At 39.0% G+C, this 25,189-nt stretch overlaps 1 protein-coding gene across 1 annotated transcript in view; it reads right to left on the bottom strand.

Annotated features, from left to right (window-relative positions):
* PRKAR2B (protein kinase cAMP-dependent type II regulatory subunit beta) overlaps window positions 1-25,189 on the bottom strand; it is a 110,063-nt gene that overhangs the window by 72,348 nt on the left and 12,526 nt on the right. Inside the window, exon 2 of the mRNA XM_024558493.3 lies at window positions 16,169-16,204. Within this exon, the coding sequence (XP_024414261.1) occupies window positions 16,169-16,204 (36 nt within the window). The remainder of the gene's footprint in view (window positions 1-16,168; window positions 16,205-25,189) is intronic.

The raw sequence follows: 25,189 nt of genomic DNA, 5'->3' as shown, positions 1-25,189 counted from the left end.
TTTGGAGTTTGATTTTCACTGCTATTATAAGAAATAATTATGTATTACAACAAGTAATGCTCACAGGAGTCCATGAAAGCAACACTAAGTGTCAATACAGAGATCCCAGCACGTCAGTGGGGCACAGCGACCGGGCAGTGGATGTGCCCATGCAATCTTGGAATTCACAGCACGAGACACAGTGAACTGTTTCATTGTTAGGGTTAACCTTCAAAACCCTAAGAAAGCAAGTTGCAAAAAAAAGAAGTCAATTTATGACAAGAAAAGCAGAGTCATGACAATTAAATGCAATCAATATAAAGACCTGGAATGAGCTTGAATTTTAAAAAAGAGAGGGAGAGGGAACATAATCAAGATAACTGAGGAAATCAAACTCTTAGACTCTGTATTAGTTAACGTCATTGTATGAACATTAAATTCCTTGTGTTACATTATGTAGAAGAATGTCCTTATTTTTAGGAGATATCCTTGAAGGATGAAGGATTCCTAAAAGGTTCAGTGAAAAAACAAAAAGTATCTGTGTGTGCACGTGTAAGAAAGGAAGGAGAACAGTGTGCAAATGTGGCAAAATATTAACAAACGGGAAATCTAGATAAAGGTGTCCACTGAATTACTCTTCATACCTTCCTATAAGCTTGACTTTTTTCAAAAGAAAATCCTGGGGTTAAAAAAATTGAGAGAGAGGTCTGACCTCATGCTGTGTCTCCAGATAAAGGGATAATTCTTGACACTCCCCCCCCTCAACTCAGAGGGGAAAATAACCACATATAAAAACCATTAATAATCTTTTAAAAATCATAAAGTGCAAATAATAAAAAGAGATGCCTATATTAAAGGATGATTACCAAATAGTGTTATACCTTTAAGGCTTTTTTAATGGCAGGCTAAGGCACAGAGCTGAGGATTTTATTGTTTTCTTTTGTTTTAATGTTCTAGAGAACAACCACTTAACATTTTTGAGAGCCTAGACATTCTGCTTAACAAAAACGATTTAACCATCACAAGTATGACTGTAGCTGGTATGATTCCAAACTGAAATAAAATGAAAATAAAGTAAAACTCAATGAGATAAAGAACTTACATGCAAATTCAGAGAGTAAATGGGCACTTTGAACTCAAGCCTGGTCTTTGTAACTTGGCAGTCTAGGGTCTTTCCCATATGTTATACTAGATGAACAATGAAACAAGATTGCTGTTTGCTTAGTTTACTCTTCAAAGTTTTATTGAGTTACTGTATCTACCACCACAGATAATTTTTTCAAAGACTTTATTTATTTATTTTTAGACAGGGAAAAGAGGGAGAAAGAGAGGGAGAAAAACATCAATGTACAAAGAAACGTCAATGGCTTGCTTACTTCTTGCACATCCCCAACTGGGGACCTGGCCTGAAACCTAGGCATGTGCTCTGACTGGGAATCAAACTGGGGACCTTCTGGTTTGCTAGATAATGCCCAACTTACTGAGCTACAACAGTCAGTGCTAATTTTTAATAATTACAACAATAAATGGTATATTTCTATTTTTCCACCTGACCTCCCAAAACAGAAAGCCCCCAATAAGCTACAGGAAAAATTAAACCGCAAATTTGCAATGTTAATTACATTAAAATTCTGAAATAGATCATGTATGACTTTTGTGTATTTAAAAAAACACAGATAAGAAGTGATTACTAAGAGTGGAAATGGGTTAAAAAAAAAGAACAAAAGCATTACTTCTTTTTCTTTGTTTAAAAATAGGATTATGGGGTGCTATTTAAAATAACACTATGGGTAATCACACTGCAAAATAGCAATGTATCAAATCAACATACCGTACACCTTAAACATACACAATGTTATATGCCAATTATATCTCAATAAAAATATAAACAATAAAATTAAGGTTATAGAGTATTGTCAAGAAGATACCAAAGGTACATTTTGCCTGGCTTTCAGGAGATACCTAACAGTTCCAATTATGTTTTGTACAACTTACCCAATCTAATATATAAGGCAAGACCCTATTCTTCCAATGCCCATCTGTTTCTTTCTTTCATTCCTGTACCAAGTGGAAAACTGCTTATGAAACCCTGAAACCTCACCCTGGCTGATGTAGCTTAGTGTACTGAACACAGGCCTGCAAACCAAAGTGTTGCTGGTTCAATTCCCAGTCAGGACACATGCCTAGGTTGCAGGCCAGGTCCCCAGAAGGGGGTGTGTGAGAGGCAACTACACACTGATGTTTCTCTTCCTCTTTCTCCCTCCCTTCCCCTCTCTCTAAAAATAAATAAATAAAATATTTTGAAAAATAAAAAAAGGAATTCTGAAACCTCTATAAACTCTTAAGATTCTAGGAATTTTGGCCCTGGACAGTGTGGCTCAGTTGGTTGGAGCATCATCCCATAAAACAAAAGATGGCCGGTTCAATCCCCAGTTAGGGCACATGAGTAGGTTGTGGGTTCGATTCCCAGTTTGATTCTCAATTGGGGGACATAAGGGATGCAATTAATCGATGTTTCTCAGTCACATCGATGTTTTTCTCTCTTTCTTCTTTCCCTCCTTCCCTTCCTTCCTCCTCAGGTGAGGATTAAAAAAAAGTCTAGGAATTTTGCTTGAAAATACTGAGTGAAATGATTTCTTTTACTTACAGAAATAAAAACTGACAGTTTTATGGACAACCACAGAAAACACATGAGAAGTGTTTAGCAGAAAGTGTTCTTGAAAGTGTAAAATTGATCATAAATCATGTTTTTGTTAAACACTTTAATATAAACATTTCTCTCATCTTCATGGACCACAAAAAAAGAAAAAGGTATAAAAGGAATAAAAGTTTTGTTTGAATTGTTCACATTGAAAAACTCATTTTGATAGATGCAATATGATTATCAAAAGCCAAAACCTCAGAGATTTGGGAAACTCAGTCAGAATTAAAAATATAACATTTTTTTCATTCAATCAGTAGTGACTGTATACCTAGCACAATACATAGTATATTTATTATTGTTTCATATATATGAAAACATAGCATTTATTATTGTTGTATTAAAAATAGATTATTTTTTTAAAACTTTCATATCATACAGACTTTTGGTTAATTTCACCTAACTTATTTTCCTCCCGTAAATTACAAAGCTTTACAGTTTATTTCTAAGATGAAAAGTATTTCTGAAATAAAATTCCATCAGAAAATGATAGCCTAAGAAATATCTTTAATTACCAAGTATGACTATCTATATTAAGCAGACATTTATTTTCATTTTCAGGAAATGCTACTTGAAAAGAAACTGATGTGTATCTCTACTGAGAAAATAAATTACTTTTAGTCACTAAATTAACAAAGAAAACTACAGAATTTCCTCTTCAAGATGTCTTAAGATTGTTTTTATATTCTTTGCCATCTAAGTTTTAAACAAATTTTTAACATAAGAAAGTCAATATGAATTATAGACATGTAGATGATTAAACAGATCCTGTAACAGGTGCTGAGCTAGAGTTTCCCCCAAACCCCCACAGCTGTCGCTTGGGGAATAAGGGAAGCAAAGCAAGGCCATTGAAAGCTACTTTGCATATCTGAAAAACCTTCCAATGTTTTAATAACGTTAAAAAGCTGGGCCTGCTCAGAACCAGGGAGATGGGCATGACTCTAACCCAAGATGCGATGTAGCTTGAGGGGCTTCCTGCGCCTTACAGAGAGGCTTGGAGGTAACTCCTATGTCATGGGGCCATGCATGCCCAGACTAACAACTGCAGCTGAGAAAGGCGAAGACCAGACTATTGGCAGGTGTAACCTAGTGTGGGAGAAGTCGGAAACTGGGTTACAGAGGAAAATCTGAGCCGGGATTTAAACCCAGGTGCAGCAGCTACATTGGAGCTTTACCATACAGTTGGGGAGTTTTTTACCATGCCATCTGGGAGTGGAAAGGGGGCTTAATCCACGCTGTTTGGGGGCAGAGAGGGGGCTCTCTTGACCACATGGCTTAGAAAGCAGGAAAGCAAGATGTAGCAACCATGCGGAGTTCTCTCTCTTGACCACGTGGTTCGAAATGATGCAGGATTCCAAACAGAGCTTCCAGCCCAGATGGAGGCATAGGCAGACACACTGCGCCTCCTCGCACAACCAAAAGAAGGACAACAACAATTTAAAAACAAAAAACAACAAGAACGGACAGGAAATCAAACCGCATGGAAGTCCAACAACCAAGAAGATAAAGAAACATTCATCCAGACCGGTAGGGGGGCGGAGATGGGCAGCCTGTGTGGAGAGGACTCTCGGCAACGCGGCCAGACCCAGAGAGGTGGTGGATTGTGGAACGAACAGGGCAAGCCAGGGTGCAGCTAGCAGACCCCGTGGCCCGACATTCCCACATAGATAAACTTGGAGGAACGGTGGGGGAGCGAAACAGACTGCGCAACCCAGGGCTCTAGCTCGGGGAAATAAAGCCTCAAACCTCTGAGTGAAAACACCCGTGGGGGTTGAGGCGGCAGTGGGAGAAACTCCCAGCCTCATAGGAGAGTTCTTTGGAGAGACCCATAGGGGCCTAGAGCGTGTACAAGCCCACCCACTCGGGAATCACCACCAAAGGGGCCCAATTTGATTGTGGGTAGCGGAGGGAGTCACTGAAGTCCAGCAGAGAGTGGAACAGGCGCCACTGCTCCCTCTTGCCCCCTCCCCCACATACAGCATCACAGTTCAGAGACCAGCATTACCTCGCCCTGGTGGTGAACACCTAAGGCTCCGCCCCTTTATGTAACAGGCGCGCCAAGACAAAAAAAATAAAGGCCCAAATGAAAGAACAGATCAAAGCTCCAGAAATAATACAACTAAGCAGCGAACAAATAGCCAACCTATCAGATGCACAGTTCAAAACACTGGTAATTAGGATGCTCACAGAATTGGTTGAATTAGGTCGCAAAGTAGATGAAAAAATGAAGGCTATGCTAAGAGAGACAAAGAAAAATGTACAGGCAACCAACAGTGATGCAAAGGAAAACGGGACTCAAATCAACGGTGTGAACCAGACGGAAGAAAGAAACATCCAACCAGAAAAGAATGAAGAAACAAGAATTCAGAAAAGTAAGGAGAGGCTTAGGAACCTCCAGGACATCTTGAAACGTTCCAACATCCACATTATAGGGGTGCCAGAAGGAGAAGAGGAAGAACAAAAAATTGAAAACTTATTTGAACAAATAATGAAGGAAAACTTCCCCAGTCTGGCAAAGGAAATAGACTTCCAGGAAGTCCAGGAAACTCAGACAGTCCCAAAGAAGCTGGACCCAAGGAGGAACACACCAAGGCACATCATAATTACATTCCCCAAGATGAAACAGAAGGAGAGAATCTCAGAAGCAGCAAGACAAAAGGACACAGTTACCTACAAAGGAGTTCCCATAAGACTGTCAGCTGATTTCTCCAAAGAGATCTAACAGGCAAGAAGAGGCTGGCAAGAAGTATTCAAAGTCATGAAAGGCAAGGACCTACATCCAAGATTACTGTATCCAGCAAAGCTTTCATTTAGAATGGAAGGGCAGATAAAGTGCTGCTCAGATAAGGTCAAGTTAAAGAAGTTCATCATCACCAAGCCCTTATTATATGAAATGTTAAAGGGATTTATCTAAGAAAAAGAAGATAAAAAATAATGAACAGTAAAAATGACAGCAAACTCACAGTTATTAACAACCACACTTAAAACAAAAACAAAAGAAAACTAAGCATACAACTAGAACAGGAACAGAACCACAGAAATGGAGATCACATGGAGGGTTATCAATAGTGGAGGGGGAGGGGAAGAGAGGGGGGAAAGGTACAGAGAGTAAGTAGCATAAATGGTAGGTAGAAAATAGACAGGGGGAGGGTAAGAATAGTGTAGGAAATGTAGAAGCCAAAGAACTTATAAGTATGACCCATGGACATGAACTATGGGGGTGGGGGGGAATGTGGGAGGGAGGGGGTGGGAAGGATGGAGTGAAGGGGGGAAATGGGACAACTGTAATAGCATAATCAATAAATATTTTTTTTTAAAAAGAAAGAATGCAGGATTCCCAGACCACCATGAGGATGTGGTCTTGGATAAAGAATGGGAGCCTAGAGGATACAGCAAGATGGCGGTGAGGTAGGTGGGAGCTGAGCTCAGTTGTCCCTGTGCCCAGCTGGAACACCTAGCCAATCTTCTGAGGAACAGAGTGACCTGCCAATGGAATCCTAGCTTATGTAAAGTTTGGAGGCCAAAAATTATAGAGGACATTGCAAAACAGACAGTGAGGACGGTAAGGTCCCTGGGATCTGCACAGGGACCAAGGCTGCTGTGGCCCCCCACCTGGCACCTGCCTCAGGATACAAGTAGGAGAGTTAGATCACTAGCTCCCTCTCCTACCAGAGCAGGGAGGGCAATCCTGCACCAGGAAGGACTTGGATGCAGGAAGTCACTGCAGGAGGGCGTGGGAATAGAGACGAAGTGGGAGACACACAGAGGCGGTATGTATCCGCTGGGACTGTGGACACTGGCACCTGAGAAACTGTGGAGTGCCGGGTGACACCTGGAGAAGGGAGGAGTTGGGACATGTCAGACCCTGATACTGATAGTCTCCAGACTGGTTGGAAAGTTGGGCTGTGTGAAAAGACAAGTGCTTGTTAAGAACAGCCAGCAGCTGCTTTGTAAGGAGCTTTCCAGCAGCAGCTGGCTCATCCTGAGGGTGATTTGAGCTGTGAGGGCCCAGAGGCCGAGTGGCCAAACAGAACAGCACAGGGACCTGACTCGCACTGCATACACAGATACTGAGAGGCTGATTGGAGCCTGGCAGCTCATTTAGGACCTGGGCCAGAGCCTGGGCAACTGTGAATATTGAGGCCCAGACCTTCTCCCACCATAGTAAGGGAGAAAAGCGAAACCCAGCCCCCCCTCTTCCTGTGGCATCCAGGAAGACTGGCAGAACTCGCTGAACGGGTTTAAAGTCAGCAGGAGGCTTTTTTTTTTTTTCTTTTCTCTATCTTTTTTTTCCTCCCCCAAGTGAGACAATAGGACCTGGAGTTATGAAGGGTTCAGACACAGATCCACAGGGGGAGCACAAGGATAACCCCCAAAATTGAGAAACTGAGACAAATGTCACTTTGCTATCCCATAGAGCTGGCATTTTATGTGCATTTTTATTATTTTTTCATTTTTTTTACTTTTATTAGTATGTTTTAAATTTCTCTTCCATATGTTTAGTTTTCCTCATTTTATTTCTCAGTTTAATTGCATTGTTTGACTGGTTTTCCTTATTCTCTATTGTATTTTCATTTTCCTTCTTTCATTTCACCTGTGTTCCAATAACACACAACTCTTGATCGGGTACTTTCTATTTGGTTATCCAAATCATATATTTTTGTCATACTATTGTTGTTCCAGTACCATTGTACATAATTGTTGTTCCATACAATTGTACTTACTACACAGCAACCTCCCTGATCTTAGCCCACTTCACTTTATTCCTGAGCATTATTATTGTTGTGGTTAACTCTATTCTCTCTCATACTACACCTACTTCCTATCCTTTACTCTCACTATATCTCATCATCCAACCTTGCACAAGCACTCTGGTTTCTGGATTCATTCAGCTCACAATCCTCCTCTCCTCTCCTCTAATAAGAGTCTTATCTCTCTTTTTACCTTTCATAAAAAGTGGCTAGTTGGACAAAATATCACAGTTAGCGCTATACTTATCCAAAGAATCTCCTATATCTTCTCTACTTGCTAGTACTTCAAATCCCATAAAATACTCTCCCACTGTCTTAATCCATTTTGCCTACCCCCTGCCACTGGTCACATACAAGAATAGATGGGAGCTGCGAACAACAGGAGGAGAGAAACGACCAACAAAGGAACCACTGAAAGCTAAAAACCCAAGTACCACAACAGATCCCACACAAACAGAAGAAAGGGCAAATCTAGACCATCCACACAAGGAGATCAAAGAGACCACACCACTGAACCCCACAGAATTCCAACCATAGAAGTTCACCCTAAGACAGCTAGAAAAGCGAAACACCAGGAAGTACAGAACCAAACAAAAAGAGTCACCTAAAATGGGGAGGCAAAAAACCCCCATGCAATCAAGAGGAATGGAAGACTCCCCACTAAAAGAGCTACAGGAAATGGAGGTGAGCAAACTATCAGATATAGAATTCAAAATAATGATTATAAAGATGCTCAAGGAACTTACACACAACTATAAGGAACTAAGTGAGAGCTACAACAGCATGAAAAAGGAGATAGAAACTATAAACAAAAACCAGGAAGAAATGAACAATAAAATCTCAGAAACAAAAAACACACTAGAAGGAATTACAAGCAGGCTGAATGAAGCGGAGGCTGAATGAGGCTCACTGACTGAATCAGTGAGCTGGAGGACAAGGTAGAAAAAAAACACACAGAAAGAGCAAGAAAAGGAAAAGAGAGTTAGAAAGAAAGAAGAAGTGGTAAGGAAACTAAAAGACAACATGAACATGATAATATCTGTATAATAGGGACACCAGAAGGAGAACAAGAACAACAAGGGACAGAAAACCTGTTTGAAAAAGAAATGATGGAAAACTTCCCTGATTTGATGAGAGAAAAAGTCACACAAATCCAGGAAACACAGAGAGTCTCAATCAAGAGGAACCCAAAGAGGCCCACTTCAAGACACATCATAATTAAAAGGCAAAATTCCAAGACAAAGAGAGAATCTTAAAGGCAGCAAGGGAGAAACAGGAAGTAACATACAAGGGAGCCCCAATAAGACTAGCAGCTGACTTCTCAATAGAAACACTCCAAGCCAGAAGGGATTGGCAAGAAATATTCCAAGTAATGAAAACCAAGGCCCTCCAACTGAAACTACTCTATCCAGCAAGGCTCTCAATGAAAATGGAAGGCCATGCCCTGGCTGGTGTGGCTCAGTGGATTGAACACCGGCCTACAAACCAAAGTTTGTAGTTCGCTACAAACTACTGTCGCCAGTTCGATTCCCAGTCAGGGCACATGCCTGGGTTGCAGGCCAGGTCCCCAGTAGGGGGCGCACGAGGCAACCACACATTGATGTTTCTCCCCCTCTTTCTCCCTCTCTCTAAACATAAATAAATAAATAAAAAAGGGGGGTGGAGGGGCGGGGAGAAAAGGCATACAACTGTAATTGAATAACAATAAAATTTTTAAAAATAAAAATTAAAAAAAAAGGAAGGCCAAATAAGGAGCTTCCCACACAAAAGAAGGCTGAAAGAATGTATCTCCACCAAACAAGCTCTGAAAGAGACGCTAAAGGGACTACTTTAAGAAAAGGGAAAAATAGACTGAGAGAGAGAGGAACACAGGTATGAAAAAATGGCAATGAATAAGTACCTATCAATAATAACCTTAAATGTAAATGGATTCAATGCTCCAATCAAAAGACACAGAGCAGCTGAATGGATAAGAAATCATGACCCACACACATGCTGCCTACAAGAGATCCACCTTAAAACAAACGACCTACACAGACTGAAAGTGAAGGGCTGGAAACAGATATTCCAAGCAAATGGACAGAAAAAAAGGCCAGGGTAGCAATACTCATATCGGACAAAAAGACTTCAAAAAAAGGGCCATAAAAAGAGACGCACAAGGACACTTCATAATACTCAAGGGAAGATTCCACCAAGAAGACATAAACGTTGTAAATACATATGCACCCAACATAGGAGCACCCAAATTACATAAAGAAAATCTTGGAGGACTTCAGGAAAGATATTGACAGCAACACAATTATAGTAGAGGATTTTAACACCCCACTGTCGAAGATGGACGGATCTTCCAAACAAAATACCAACAAAGATATTGTGGCATTGAACAATGTCCTAGATCAAATGAACTTAACTGATATATATAGAGCCTTTCACCCCAAAGAAGCAAAATACACATTCTTTTCAAATGCACATGGAACATTTTCAAGGATAGACCACATGACAGGACACAAAACAAGCCTCAACAAATTCAAGAAAACTAAAATCATATCAAGCATTTTCTTTGACCATAAGGGACTGAAACTAGAAACCAAACTCAAGGTAAAAACTCAAAAACACTCAAACTCATGGAGATTGAATAGCATGCTATTAAACAATGAATGGGTCAAGAATGAGATCAAGGAAGAAATCAAAAAGTATCTGGAAACAAATGAAAATATAATCACAAAAACCCAAAACTTATGGGACACAGTGAAAGCAGTCCTGAAAGGGAACTTCATAGTGATACAGGCCTCCCTACAAAAGATAGAAACATTTAAAATAAACAACCTAACCCTACACCTACAAGAACTGGAGGAACAACAATGAAGACAGACCAGAGCAAGTAGAAGGAAGGAAATAACCAAGATCAGAGCAGAATTAAATGACATAGAGACTAAAAGCACAATTCTAAGGATCAATAAATCCAGGAGCTGTTTCTTCGAAAAGGTAAACAAAATCTACAAGCCTTTAACCAGACTCATCAAGAAAAAGAGACAGAACCCAAATAAACACAATCAGAAATGAAAGAGGACAGACTACAACTGATACCACAGAAATACAAAGGATTGTAAGAAATTACTACAAAGAACTATATACCAAGAAATTTGAATAACTAGGTGAAATGGACAGATTTCTAGAAAAATATAATCTTCCAAAACTGAATGAAGAAGAAGCAGAAAGCCTGAACAGATCAATAACAGCTGATGCAACTGAACCAGTCATCAAAAAACTCCCAACACACAAAAGTCCCAGACCAGACGGTTTCACAGAATTCTACAAAGCATTTAAGGAAGAGCTAATCCCCACCTTCACAAACTATTCTAAAAAATGAAGGACGATGGAAGACTCCCAAAGGCGTTTTATGTCGCCAATATCATCCTACTCCCAAAACCAGATAAAGACACAACGAAGAAAGAAAACTTCAGGCCAATATCACTGATGAACATAGATGCTAAAATCCTCAACAAAATATTGGTAAACCACATACAGCAATACATTAAAAAGATCATACACCATGACCAAGTGGGATTCATCCCAGGGATGCAAGGATGGTACAATATTCACAAATCAATAAACATAATACATCACATAAACAAAAGCAAAGACAAAAGTCACATGATCATATCAATAGATGTGGAAAAAACATTTGATAAGGTACAACACCCATTTATGATAAAAACACTCAGCAAAGTGGGAATAGAGGGAGCATTCCTCAACATAATAAAGGCCATATACAAGAGACCTACAGCCAACATCATATTCAATGGGCAAAAACTAAAAACTTTCCCACTAAGATCAAGAACAAGACAAGGATACCCTCTCTCGCCACTCCTATTCACCATAGTATTGGAAGTCCTTCCCGCAGCAATTAGACAAGAAAAAGAAATAAAAGGCATCCAAATTGGAAAGGAGGAAACGAAACTGTCATTTTTTGCAGATGACATGATAGTGTACATGGAAAATCCTATTGACTCCACCAAAAAAATACTCGACCTAATAAATGAATTTGGCAAAACAGCTGGATCCAAAGTTAATACTCAGAAATCAAAGGCATTTTTGTATACCAACAATGAAATATCAGAAACAGAAATCAGGAAAAAAGTCCCATTTGATATAGCAACAAGAAAAATAAATACCCAGGAAAAAATATAACCAAGGAAGTAAAAGACCTGTACTCAGAAAACTACACAACACTGAAGAAAGAAATTAAGGAAGACACAAACAAATTGAAGCACATACCATACTCATGGATTGGAAGAATTAACATCATCAACATGGCCATACTACCCAAAGCGATTTATAGATTCAATGCAATACCTATTAAAGTACCCATGACATATTTCACAGATATAAAACAAAAACTTCAAAAATTTATATGGAAACATAAACAACCCCCAAAGCTGCAGCAATTTTGAGAAAGAAGAGCAAAGTAGGAGGAATCACAATACCTGACATCGAACTGTATTATAAGGCCACTGTGATCAAAACAGCCTGGTACTGGCTTAAGAACAGACACATAGACCAATGGAGCAGAACAGAGAGCCCAGAAATAAACCCAAGTCTCTATGGCAAATTAATATTTGACAAAGCGGGCAGCAGCTTAAATTGGAGTAAAAATAGCCTCTTCAACAAATGGTGATAGGAGAGCTGGACAGCTACATGCAAAAAAAATGAAACTTGACCACCAACTTACACCATACACAAAAATAAATTCAAGATGGATAGAAGACTTAAATATAAGTTGTGACACCATTAAAGTACTTCAGGAGAACATATGTAGGAAATTCTCAGATATCCTATGCAGCAATATTTTCACTGATATGTCCCCTATAGCAAGGGATATAAAGGAAAGAATAAACGAATGAGACCTCATCAGAATAATAGGTTCTGCATGGCTAAAGAAAACAGCATTAAAATGAAAAGAGAACCAACAGTATAGAAAAACACATTTGCTGATGACACCTCAAACAAGGGTTTGGTCTCCAAAATATATAAAGAACTCACACGATTCCACTCTAGAAAGACAAATAACCCAATTAAAAAATGGACAAAGGACTTCCACACACACTTCTCCAAGGAGGACATACAGAGGGTCCAGAGACATATGAAAAGATCCTTAGCATTGCTAGTCATCGGAGAGATGCAAATTAAAACCACAATGATACCACTTCACACTGATGAGAATGGCCAACATAAACAAATCAACAAACAACAAGTGTTGGAGAGGTTGTGGAGAAAAGGGAACCCTACTGCACTGTTGGTGGGAATGCAGGCTGGTGCAACCACTATGGAAAACAGTATGGAATTTCCTCAGAAAACTAAAAATGGAGCTGCCTTTCGAACTGGCAATTCCACTGCTAGGATTATATCCTAAGAACCCTGAAACACCGTCCAAAAGAACCTATGCACCCCAATGTTCACAGCAGCACAATTTACAATAGCCAAGTGCTGGAAGCAACCTAAGTGCCCATCACTAGATGAATGGATCAAAAACCTATAGTACATTTACACAATGGAATTCTACACAGCAGAAAGAAGGAAGGAGCTCCTTCCCTTTGCAACAGCATGGATGGAACTGGAGAGCATTATGCTAAGTGAAAAAAGCCAGGCATTGAAAGACAAATACCATGTGATCTCACCTTTAACTGGAACCTAATCGACAAAACAAACAAGCAAGCAAAATATAATCAAAGACATTGAAATTAAGAACTGACAGTAACCAGAGGGTAGAGGGGAAGGGGTAGTGGTGGTGGGGGGGAAGGGGGAAGGGTTTACAGGGTCAATTATAAAGCACACATGGACAAAAACGGGGGGGGGGGGTGTGGAAACAGGGGAGGGAGATGGAGATGGCTGGGGTGGTGGGTAGGGCTGGGGGGAAAGGCAGGAAACTGTACTTGAACAATAAAAGCCAAAAGTATTTAAAAAAAAAAAATGGGAGCCCCACCAAGCTACAAATTCCATTTCTTTCCTGAGAGACAGTAGCCCTAACTGACCTGGTTTGGCAGGAGAAGCAAGGACTATATGTGTGTCTGTGGGAGTTTTAAAGGGACTTTGAAATTTAACGACAACATTCCTCCATTACTCTAAACCTGTATAACCTTTGAATAAATAATTCCTTTCCTTTTTACCAAACTCTGGCATTGAGAGCCACAGTTCATATCAGCAGCCAGCAAACAGAACCCAGAGTAATTAAGACCACTGCAGATGGGAAGGGAGATGTTTTCTCTGCAACAGTATCTGGTGCCACAGAACAAAAGACCCAAGGGCGGGGGGGTTCTGTAACAATCCCATTCCTTTTTTTTTTAACCATTGTTTTTATCTAAAGTAGTAAACATAATCTTATTTTCCTTGCTTGAAAGACTGAAAATGTATATAAAATGCTTAGCGATATATATAAAAGGGTTAGTGCCTGACCCGCCAGGGGCACTCCATAAATTAATTCTCTTTTCCTTCCTATATTCAATGTCACAATCATAATGGTTTCAGAATGTTATAGTAACAATTTTTATTCCTTTTAAGGTATAATGCTTTATATAACATGATTCTTGAACTTGGTATCTATTATTTTTCTTTAAATCGAATTGCTTCTTACTGTGTTCACTGACATTTCCTATGTCGTGTCATTCTAGGAATAAATGCAGTATCACTTTAATGTGTATTTCTTTGCTCGAATTCCATCTTCTCTCCATTTTCAGCAAAGCCCTGCTGAGATACACTGCTCACAGGTTCAGTGGTGAAGGGGGACTCAAATAACAGTGTTTCAAAAGTAACCGACACCCTCAATGGTGTGGATCCGATAGGTGGGCATCATCCTGCAAAGTGAAAGGTGGTTGGTTCCATTCCAGAGCAGGGCAAATAGAGAGCAGGTTCAGTCTGCGGATGGGGTGTGTATGAGAGGCAATCAATCGATGTTTCCCTCGAATGAATGTTTCTTCCCCTGTCTTACTCCCTCCCTTCCCCTCTCTCTAAAAATAAATAAAATCTTTAAAAAAAGTAACCTACATTACCGGAGCCCCAACTCATCAATTGAAATGTGTAATGTACAATAAATACTAATGAAACTTGCTCAGAAATAAATCTCATGTCATACAATTTTAGACAGAGAGGTAAATAATTTACTCTAAGAGTCTTAACTATATACCTATGGAAAGAATTTTAAATCACAAAAACAAGATACCACCCTATGGATTCTCTCATTCCTCTTTTGTTTCCACCACTGCTATAAAGACTATATACCAAACCAGACTACGATCATTCTCGACAGCTCTACTTTGGGATAAAATTTGATGACTTACTAACATGAACATAATCTCTCATTCCACAAGTTATTACAATTTACTCTTTGTTTTCAATGTTTAAAATAAGTATGCCTTGAGATTACAAAAAATTAGGAGGGTAAAATAAACACCATCCCAATACAGCACATTTTCCTAATTCAGGTCTTTCTCCTTATAGACCTAGTCACTACATTAGAGTAAATTTTATCAGTAATGGCTGACAAATTTAAAATAAAACTCAACCTTAAAACACCTTTAGGAATATAGCACAGAGGGAAATAAGGTAATTTTATTAAATAAATTAGTGATTTGCATTATATAAATATCAAAGATGAACTGTATGAAATGTTTATCTTGTGTTTTTCAACAAAAAGAATCTAGTTATATTTAGAAGAAAGAGTAATTTTCTCAAACCAAACATGGTAAAACTTCATTTGTCCTCTACCTTCAGAGAAGAAGTATTCCACAGAGGTGAGTTTTTCAAATAATAGTTTACCCATCTCAATACCCAAACTTACTTTCCTTCAACCATTCTGGACAGAAGTGCTCTCAGCTGTGTCCTGTACTTCTCCCAATACCTGTAGTGAACCTAATTGAAGCACTTGTAGTCACTGTGAGTAGTAGGAGGTTACTGTGGTATCTTGACGACAGCAATAACCACAGGGTATTAACAAATGTAAAGCAATTTGCTCCAATTCTAAACAGCCACATGATGACAAGTTCTTATGGTATCTGCATTTTAAGTTTTCCTGTCCCTTATTAAAAACTCACATCCATCACTGTTTCTAGAGTGTCCTTTACCCAATCTTCTAAATACTGCTTCTAAACTGTGGCTCATCGATCATGCACATAATAACTAACTAAGAGCAAGAATAAACAAATTGGGGTGAGAATCTCCATTTAAAAGGCATATTAGCCTCACTGCACAGTGTAATTTTAAGTTTAGCCAATCAGAGAGTATTTCCAATTACTTCCTATTCTTGACTATCTCAGAGGTTACATTTTCCTGGGAAAATGACAAATAAATTATCATTCTATAGCAGCGATTTTCAATCTTTTTCATCTCATGGTACACATAAACTACCAAAATTCTGCAGCACACCAAGAATTATAATTTTTGTCGATCTGACAAAAAAAAAATAGGTATAATTTTGATTCATTCACAATGGACAGATATCGTCGTGTTGCCTGTTGCCAGTTTTTTATTTGACAATCTAAGGGAAAAAAGTCAGTGCCCCTGACAGAGTAGCCGGGTACTGCATGTTTTAAAAGTTCTGGCAGCACACCAATGTGCCTGCTGCTGCTCACCAACTGAAAATCACTGTTCTATAGAAATTATTCTCTTCACACTTTATTCTCCAATACTGGTATCATTTTTAAAATGTCACCATTAATAAGCAAAATCCATAACATAGAGTTACCTGAGGCACGCCTTGTGAACCGGTTTATTACTGGAGCTAAAAGAAAAAAAAAGCAGAATATGATTATAGACAAAAATCTACTTTAGCCAAACTCCTGAAAATAATCTAAGTTGTTAAGTGATCCTCCAAGTTAAATATGATAATACGAGCAAATAAATAATCAAGAGGAAATACCACAAATATATGAAAAGTAAATGTTTAAATTTACTAGTAACCAAAGAAATACAAATTAAAATATTTCCCATGTTAACTTAGTGTCCACCAAAACACTTTAAATAAAAAATTCCCTAGCTATAGACAGCTGAACCTACTTACCTGAAGACAGTGTAAATCTACAGAATATTTTTATAAATAATTTGGCAATTATATCAAGTGCCATAAAGGTTTATGTCCTTTAATAGAGTAATTCTACTTTTACTTTTAGAGATTCATCCTAAAGAAACACCACCAGCCCGTGGCTGGGTAACTCAGTTGGTTAGAGCATCATCCCGATATATCAGGGTTGAAGGTTCATACAAGAAGCAACCAACAAATGCATAAATAAGTGCAACAACAGACTGATGGCTCTCTCTTTCTCTCTTTCCCTTCCTCTCTCTCTAAAAAAATCAACAAATAATAATTGAAAAAGAAATACCACTAGAGAAAGAAAAAAGCAATGTATGTATGTAACTATTCAGCAGCATCATTTTTACAATGGAAAACACTGGGGAACAAAATTTTAAATGCCCATGTATACTAAAATCATTATTAGGTGAAGGACAATGTAGCCTCGATATTCTCAGATTTAAGCTATGTGGCTTTGCAATTTTTGTGTAGCCCAAAGGTCCATGACATACAAATCTATAGATTGCAGGCTGCAGTTTCAGGCTGGTGTGTGTGAGCGTACCACTCCACGTTCAAGCCTGTCATGGGCCCACTCCCCAGACTCAACTCAGCCCACTATTTCTTCTTGGTTTTGGTTTTAGTTATCTCAGGAAGTGAGGTTTTTAAAAACTTCATTTCTTGAGAGAAGCAGGTAAATTCGCTGTCCGTATTATTTACAGAAATGACATCATGTACTACACAGTGTATTTAGTGGCAGAATGTCATGAGTCTATTGTAATACTTTTCAACACTTCAGTATTTTCAAAACAGTAATTATATGGAAATATAATTTCCATGTTTACATTATGGAAATAGGTCAAGTAAAAAAGACTTAAAATTTTCATCAGCCCTATTCTACATTACCTGAAAAATATGAACACACAGTAGCAAGCACTAGGAGAAAACTACATCAGATGTTCTACATGAGTCCTTGCAACCGCGCCATGAAACATCAGCATCACCGTATTACTGATGAGGACAATTTACAATGAGGCTCAGAGAAACTGATTAATGTGCTTTACATCACACAGCCACCCTATGGCAGATGGAGAATCTGAACTTCTGTACATCTATCACCAAAAGGCTGCCTCACAAAGAACAAAAAGCAAAAATACTGATTCCTGAAATCACAATAGCTAAGGATTTCCCTCCATATTGATATGAATTGTTATTAAAGATTAACTTTGTGAAGTAATTCACAAACCCAATTATCAAAATACTATACTTTATAGCAAAATTGTATCCTCCAAGAGAGAAAATCCAAGAGATAAAATTATCATAATTTATGTACCAAAATAATTTAGCCAATATTTGCCAAGTCACAAATTACGTACAAAAAAGCCTTAAACTGGGTAAAGTGTATGTTACCATATATTTACAGTTCCCATTAGTTTTCTTGGATACTTTCAAACCCATTTTTCACATCTGCTTCAGAAGCTGGTCTAAAGAAAGCCTCCCGAGAAAGCTACACAGACAGGGAATGGAGGGGATGCAAAAAGCTTCAACCACAGGAACGCAGGGTAGCACAGTGCAGGCTGATAAAGGCAAGATGCAGGCAAAACCGGATCTTAGCCTTGGGGGAAAACACAGAGGACACTTCCTCCTGCTGCCTCTCCAGCCTCTCTAGACAATGGCATCAGAGCGCTAGGAGCTTACGGTTTGAGAGGTTCTCCTGGGGTCCCTTCGGTTTCTATGTCTTTCTGAAGTGCTTAAGGCAGAGATTTTCAACACAAGTGGCACTGCCACCTAGAAGGTGTATTCTGAACTTGTGGGACAGTTTTTTCATTGTCACCGTAATTCAGAAGACATCCTTGGCATTTGGCAGACGACACACAGGACAGTCCTGTACAACAAAGAACTGTCCTGAATCCCACGATTTTTGTCCTGTTCTCCTTTCAAATATCCAAGTGGACATTCATGGTGCAACAAAGTCAGTTTATAACCATCTGAGCCTGGATCCGAACACTGCTCTATGCAAACGTGATTATTTTACACAGTTTTAATATATGCCAAGTTTTCCACAACACAACTACCACATAAATTAAAGGAATCTGGAGCACGGCTGTATTTTGTTTTCTTTGGAATTTTAACAAAAGATGTGCATCATTTCCAAAAGTCATGTCACAGCTGCAGTGCCACCTCACATTCCTGTGACGTCACATGAAGTGGAAAGCCTGACCACATCATGCCTCCTCATGTGCGTACTGATGCACATCCCTACCAAAACATGTCTTACTTACTATAAATTGCTTTCTTCATTTCTCCTGTATATTTTTGCTAGAAATTATATCAATTTTTAAATTGTGGGCAGGTAGGTTATATGACTACTATTTCTACTTCCCAACAGTAAATGGGCCCAGGACTGGGCCCTTACGAAGACGGTTGCCCCTGGCTGGTGGGCGTTGACAGCAATTACCGAAAACCCAGTCCCTCAATGCACTTTCCTCCACACCCACCGCAGGGATGAAACACACCTTTCCTGCACAAACTTTTGGCAATTTAATAGTAACCTTTAATTTTTCCGGAGTTTTTTAGTCTAATTACCAAGGATGACATATTGCCTTGCAGGAAATAAAGCAATGCACGTCTGGGCAGAGCAGCCTGGTGCTCTCTCTCAGGAACCTCAGGACAGGGAAGGGAACAGGAGGAAGGCGAGGACAGGCACTGCTGACGCTTCCTGCCACTGGGGATCAAGGCTGAGACCCAGGGGCGGGTGCCACCTGGAGTCAGGAGGCTAAGGCTCCATCCACTACTGGCCCCACTGCCTTCTGTGAAACCTCGGATGAATCATGTAACTTTGACTTAAATTCTCAACTTACAAAAAGTAAGACCTGCCTGCCTTCTTTTGGGGGGGCGGGCGTGGGGAGGGAAGGTTATGGAGAAAAAATATAAACATCTTTGAAAGTGCCTCTAAACTATACATTCCTATTCAAATGTAAGAGATTGATGTTTATGTATTGTGAGCTACTATTACCAATTTTAATATTACCATTTTCAACACACAAAGCAAGCAGCAGTACAAATTCACAAAAAAAGTTAACAGATGATGTTTTAAAATGTGACAGGTCAAAAAAAGTTTTCACCTTTAGAGCTTCCAATCTATAAATATTCTGTGAACAAATTTACATCTCCCCCCCCCAAAAAAAACCCCCAAAAACCAATACTAGCAACTAGGAAAATATAGAAGGAAAAATATAGGAAATGTATTATATTTCTGGAGAAACATGAAACATGACTTAAGAATACACTAAATTGCTAACAGTTTAAAGAGATACAACCTAAGATCTTAGCGAATCTTCAAGAAAACTGCAGGATTTTTTACATAGCTTTGACTTTCTCCCAAATGCCACGGCAGTGGAAGACTGAGACACCTATGTCCTGCGAGTATCTTCATTCTTGTCAAGCCAGAAATCCCCTCAGTTCCCAAACCATATTCCACTAGATTTGTCTTAATTCCTCTCCTCCCAGGAGACCCAGAAGTGTAACTGTAATCCTGAAATATTCTTACAAGAAAAATCCTCCATGACTTGAGGTGAACTGAATGAGCCTCTATTCCTAAGGCCTCCCAACCTATGACTCCACTGGTACCAGCAGGACCTGCTAATCTTCCCACTGCTTTGTGCCCAAAGCCTAAGTACCTGGCAGAGCAGAGGCCCAAGTAATCACCTGCAACACAAATCAATAAACTCTGGGAGGTAAATAGAGCGAGCTTCTTGTCCCACTTATTCTACTGCTTTATGGAATGCAGATGCTTGGCACTGAAACTGTTAACAGAATCCCTGTCGCTGAAGAGTTTGACAAATGCTAGTTGTATTTTCAGATTCAGTGACTACAACAGTTTATACCACGTAAGTAGCTACCTAACCAAAAAATTAGGTGAAGAGAAATTCTGTACAAAACTAAAAACTTACATTCTACAAAAACAAAAGCAGTCAACTGAAAGCATGAACCTGTGAGTGTGGTCTTCAAGAAGGAATGCCAGGGTAGAGTGGTGCATACGGCAAATTCTGGAATAGAAGTTCCAAGTTAACAAAATAACAGCCTAGAGCCATGATCTGGGATCATTAAACACATATGTACACGCACAGCCTGTCTATATTGAAGCCACATTAGTTAAATGGACTCAGAAAAGTGTGCAGAAAAGTGGCCATATACCCTGAAGTGAGATGTACACAATGATCTTGGGGACGGTGAAATAATGAGCCTCCCTATCCTATTAGTCACCTTTTCCAGCAATAAACACTTTCTCAATCTGTTAACTGTCTACATAAAAGGTACTAGAAATGACATAAATTAAAACCATGTAAACTAATTGTTTTTAACAGAGCAAATACTTAGCTCAGAATAAATTAATTTCTCTTATACCCACACTTCAAAAATTAAAAGGGCAGTACAGCTCACTCTTGAACTGAGGGAGAATTAACTTTCTTAAAAGATCAATAGCAGATAAGCAAAAAAACCCCAAAAAGCCTAAAATATTTTGCTAAATAACCTAACACGATTTTCAAACTTTTTATACGTTTCATTCCTGACATTGAGAACAATCACTTATGGTCTGTATTTTTGTTCAGAGATGATGAACTTCAACCACTTTTACAAGTACTACTTAGAGACAGATACTCTAGTTGCCCCTGTCCTGTGATCCTTTGAGTTTGTTTCCAGACACTGGGAGCCTCTGAAGGGCTCTGGGGCACTAGGACCAAACCACAGTTGGAAAGACACTCTCCAAAGCTCCCCAGTCTTGCTCCTAAGAAGACACAGATTACAAGCCAAGTACCCTCCACGTACTTCGGATCAGACATGATGGGAACTGTTTGAGAAGCAGGCATTTGGGGGACCAATTTTCTTCTTCCTTCTGATGATACAGCATGCAATCCCGAGTCCATCCCACCGAGACATAATGAAGCATGGCTGGAGGGCAGAGTGAGATGACATATAGACACTTGAGCTTTTAGAAAGTGCCAACTTTAAGGACCACTACAAAGATACATAGTTTCATTCTTTCTATTCATGAACCAAAGTCCTCAAAATATAACTGATATTTTAAAATATCACAGTAATAACATATAACTACTATATAAGGGGAAACAAAACACTCCTACTTACTTTTGCTTATGAATGAACTTGGTTCTCCACTTTTTAATTCATGGGAACTTTACCAAAAATGCCCTCTTAGGAACGAAAAGAAAAATACAGCTTCAGCTAGAAGAGTTCCAAGGTAGCTAAGCTGAACGACACAGAGTTGATGTAATAACGGTTCTGAGAAGAAGGCTCCCAGGTCTCTCAGGGTTTTTACAGTATGGGTCAGAAGAGGAGGATGTTGGACGGCTGTTGTCCAGACTACAGAAATTCAATCTCTGCTTCTACATATACTAATACTGTCTCTTCTAAACCTACAGGGTCAAATATGTGCAAAAGAAAGATTTGTGGAGACTACTGTTCTGTTTCTAAGAGTGAACACTACAGAATAAAGTAAGAATAGCAGGAAAGCCCAACGCTTAAGAGTTCAAACTGTCTCACAAACATAAAGTCACAGCAAAACAAACCCTAAAAAGGGTAATTAAGAAAAAATAAGGACTCTGAAATGAAGAACAACTGAGAAAACAGTCAGGGGATGTGATTATGGTTGGCCTAATCATAAAAGTGCAGTTACAGAAAACCCTCCCCCACAGCTTCATAGGATGAAGTTGTCCCTGCCTCTAGTCTCGGCTGGAAGGTCCCTCTGCGGGAAGCCCTTCCCTGAACACCCAGTTGGAAGTAGACCCTCCGGTTCCTCTCAATCACATCATCCCATCTCCTTTCCTTCATAGCAACCAGCGCTTCTAAAGGTATCTAGGGTATTATCCTTATTGGGTTTCCTCCCACATGAGACTATAAGCTCTTTGAGGGCAGGGTCCTTCCTCGTCTGTCTGCACCAGAACTCATTCATCTTGCATTAACTGAAACTTTGTACTCTTTTCATGCTAAATGTGTTCCTAAGACATTTTTTACAAAACACCCTTTTCACAAAGGAATATTAAAATTCAAACACCAATAAAATCCTTTTGTTTTTTTTAAAGGAATTGTAAGGAAATTATTTTAAGGAATTATTAAGAATCAAACGTCCTATTGTTACTTAGCTGGTAAACTGTTGTTAATGACAGTCAAAAAAGAAATCAAAAACCTGGGAATAACTCCATAAAAACAGTTACCTGAAAGGACTGCCTTTTTTTTTCCTTCTAAAAATCTATTAAGCTAGCAATTTACAGTGGAACAAGTACAGAATTAGGTTTTTGAAATAAAACCTCATTCTAATGTAAAACTTAGGTATGAATTTGTCCTATCCTGAGCTTACTTGCATAAATATTATGACATGAGGAAACGGCAACAAGGGGTCAATTTAATGCAACTGAATTTTTCCAATTAATTTCTATTTCAGACACGTAGTAATGTTTTTACTATAAACATCTGCCTCATTTAAATAAAGCGATGATTTTCAATATTCCTACCTTCTATTTCCTAGAGTATATTAAAATGATTTTTAAAAACTTAAATAAAACTATAAACTTGAAGATTTTGTACACATAAATTTATTTATGCTGTCAGTTAAACACTGATTCTCCAGGTAGGGGATGGTGTGAAAACAAAGCAAAGCTTTATCCTATTGTTTGGAGGGTGTTTTAACTTTATTTTTAAAAGTCAGATTATTTGCCTTGCATTTCAAATGCAATTAAAGTAGGGCTTGAGATTTAAAAGAGCATTTTTTTAAAGTTTGAAACAGCTCAAAAACCTAAAGACTATTTTCATATTTTTCATTAATAGCTTTTTTTTAATACTCAAGGATATGTTTGCTGATTTGAAAAAGACAGAGAGAGACAGGGAGACATTAATCATATATGCGCCCCAACCATGATCGAACCAGAAACCTAGGTATGTGCCCTGACCAGAAATTGAACCCACAACCTTTGGTGTATAGGACAAAGCTCCAACCAACTGAGCTACCCAGGTCTCATTAACAGCTTTTTAAAAAAATTACTATTACCACACAGCCTTGAAAGCAACCCCTCATTTCTTATATTTCCAATCAAACTTCATTTTTAAAAACTGTCATATTATCAGATGTCTAACACTTACTCTTCCTTTCCCTCCTTCCCTTCTTTCTTTAACAAACTCATAATGATGAGTATATGCCAGTGTTAACTCACTCAATTCTTACAGCAACCCTCTGAGGCACATACTGTCAATATTCACGTTTCATAGATGAAGAAACGGAGGCACAGACGATAAAGTAACTTGCTCAAGGTTCCACATGTTATAAATGGCAGAGCCAGGATTTGAACCCAGAGTCCATGACAAAGTGAAATCATTTTTTAAAAAGTGTGCATTGTTTCTAATTTTTCCTGTCACTACTCTTAAAATTTCAGCAACTAAAAGTAATGTTTATCTTCCCTAAACGACCAGGTTTAAGAAGTATGAGGCAGAGGATATGGGCTCTAACTGATCACATTTATCAAATTATTGGACACAGACACAAAAAAGAACAACATGAGTGTGTACAGGAACAATAACAACTGAGGCAGATAACACACTCTGTTTAGAACAAAAGTATTCGGAGAGGCCTGCAGGACACACACGTAGAGGTGGCTGGCAAGATGCCTGCAAGACATACACGTAGAAGTGGTTGGTAAGTAGTTAATCTGAATCTCAAATAAAGGGAAGTCTGTGCTGCAGCCAGAGGAAAAACTGGGGGGCTCCAAAGGGCATGTGAGCCTTGAGGGGTGGGCAGGAGTCACTCAGAAAGGGAGGGAGGCAGCCTGCACTCAGGCCGATAGAAGGAGGTTCATGGCAACATGCAAGTTTTAAATTTGGCACGAGGCTCATGTAAGAAGAGGTGACGTGGTAAATTTAGGTACGTCAGAATGTCTCCTAGATTAGAATGTGAGCTACTTACCAGCAAGGTAAGCCTATTTGCCTATGTTCTTTGCATGTTGCAGACTGAACAGATTATCAAGCCAATACATAATACAGCCTCATTTTTAATCAATGAAGTCTAAACCTATGAAGCTGAAAATAGGCTAAGGCTATTACATTTTATGTGAACATTTTAAAACTCATTTATGTAAAGAATCATTAGGAGACTATTTAAAAAATTTACATGCATAAGAGGGTTTCAATCACTTCGGAAATACACATGTACAGACATTTACTATTAATCAGACAGTTTTCAACTGAGGTTAAAGTATATTTGAGCACCTCCTCTGGGCCAAGTGCAGTGCACACCAGAAAGCCTAAAGAGCGTATTCCTGCATTTTCCTGCCTGCTGGGGTGGGGGACACCCGACTTCTGCAAAGCTTACTCCGATGCAGGGCATATTCATCCTGCCACATTGATGCCATAATGTCAGCCAGAGAACGGGCACAAATTTCTGGCACGGCACAATGTCTGCTGGCCTTTAAGAAACAGTGAGGATCAGCAGCAAGTTAAGGAAGGAGGACTGGGCAGTCGGGACCAGAATAACTTCCGCAGCAACATTCGGTTAGGTCAGTGAAGACCCATGCCGTGTGCCTCTAGACTGTGTGTCAGTGACTACGTAATGAGTATTTATAAAAGAATTGCCTTTTCTTCATGCCTCTTTACAGTTAAAATTCATTTAATAGGTAACACAAGTATATGATAAAC

The sequence above is a fragment of the Desmodus rotundus genome, chromosome 6 (genome assembly GCF_022682495.2).
Source record: "Desmodus rotundus isolate HL8 chromosome 6, HLdesRot8A.1, whole genome shotgun sequence".
Taxonomy (NCBI): Eukaryota; Metazoa; Chordata; class Mammalia; order Chiroptera; family Phyllostomidae; genus Desmodus; species Desmodus rotundus.
The sequence above is the reverse complement of the archived record's forward strand: the minus strand, read 5'-3'. Positions and strand labels throughout refer to the sequence as shown.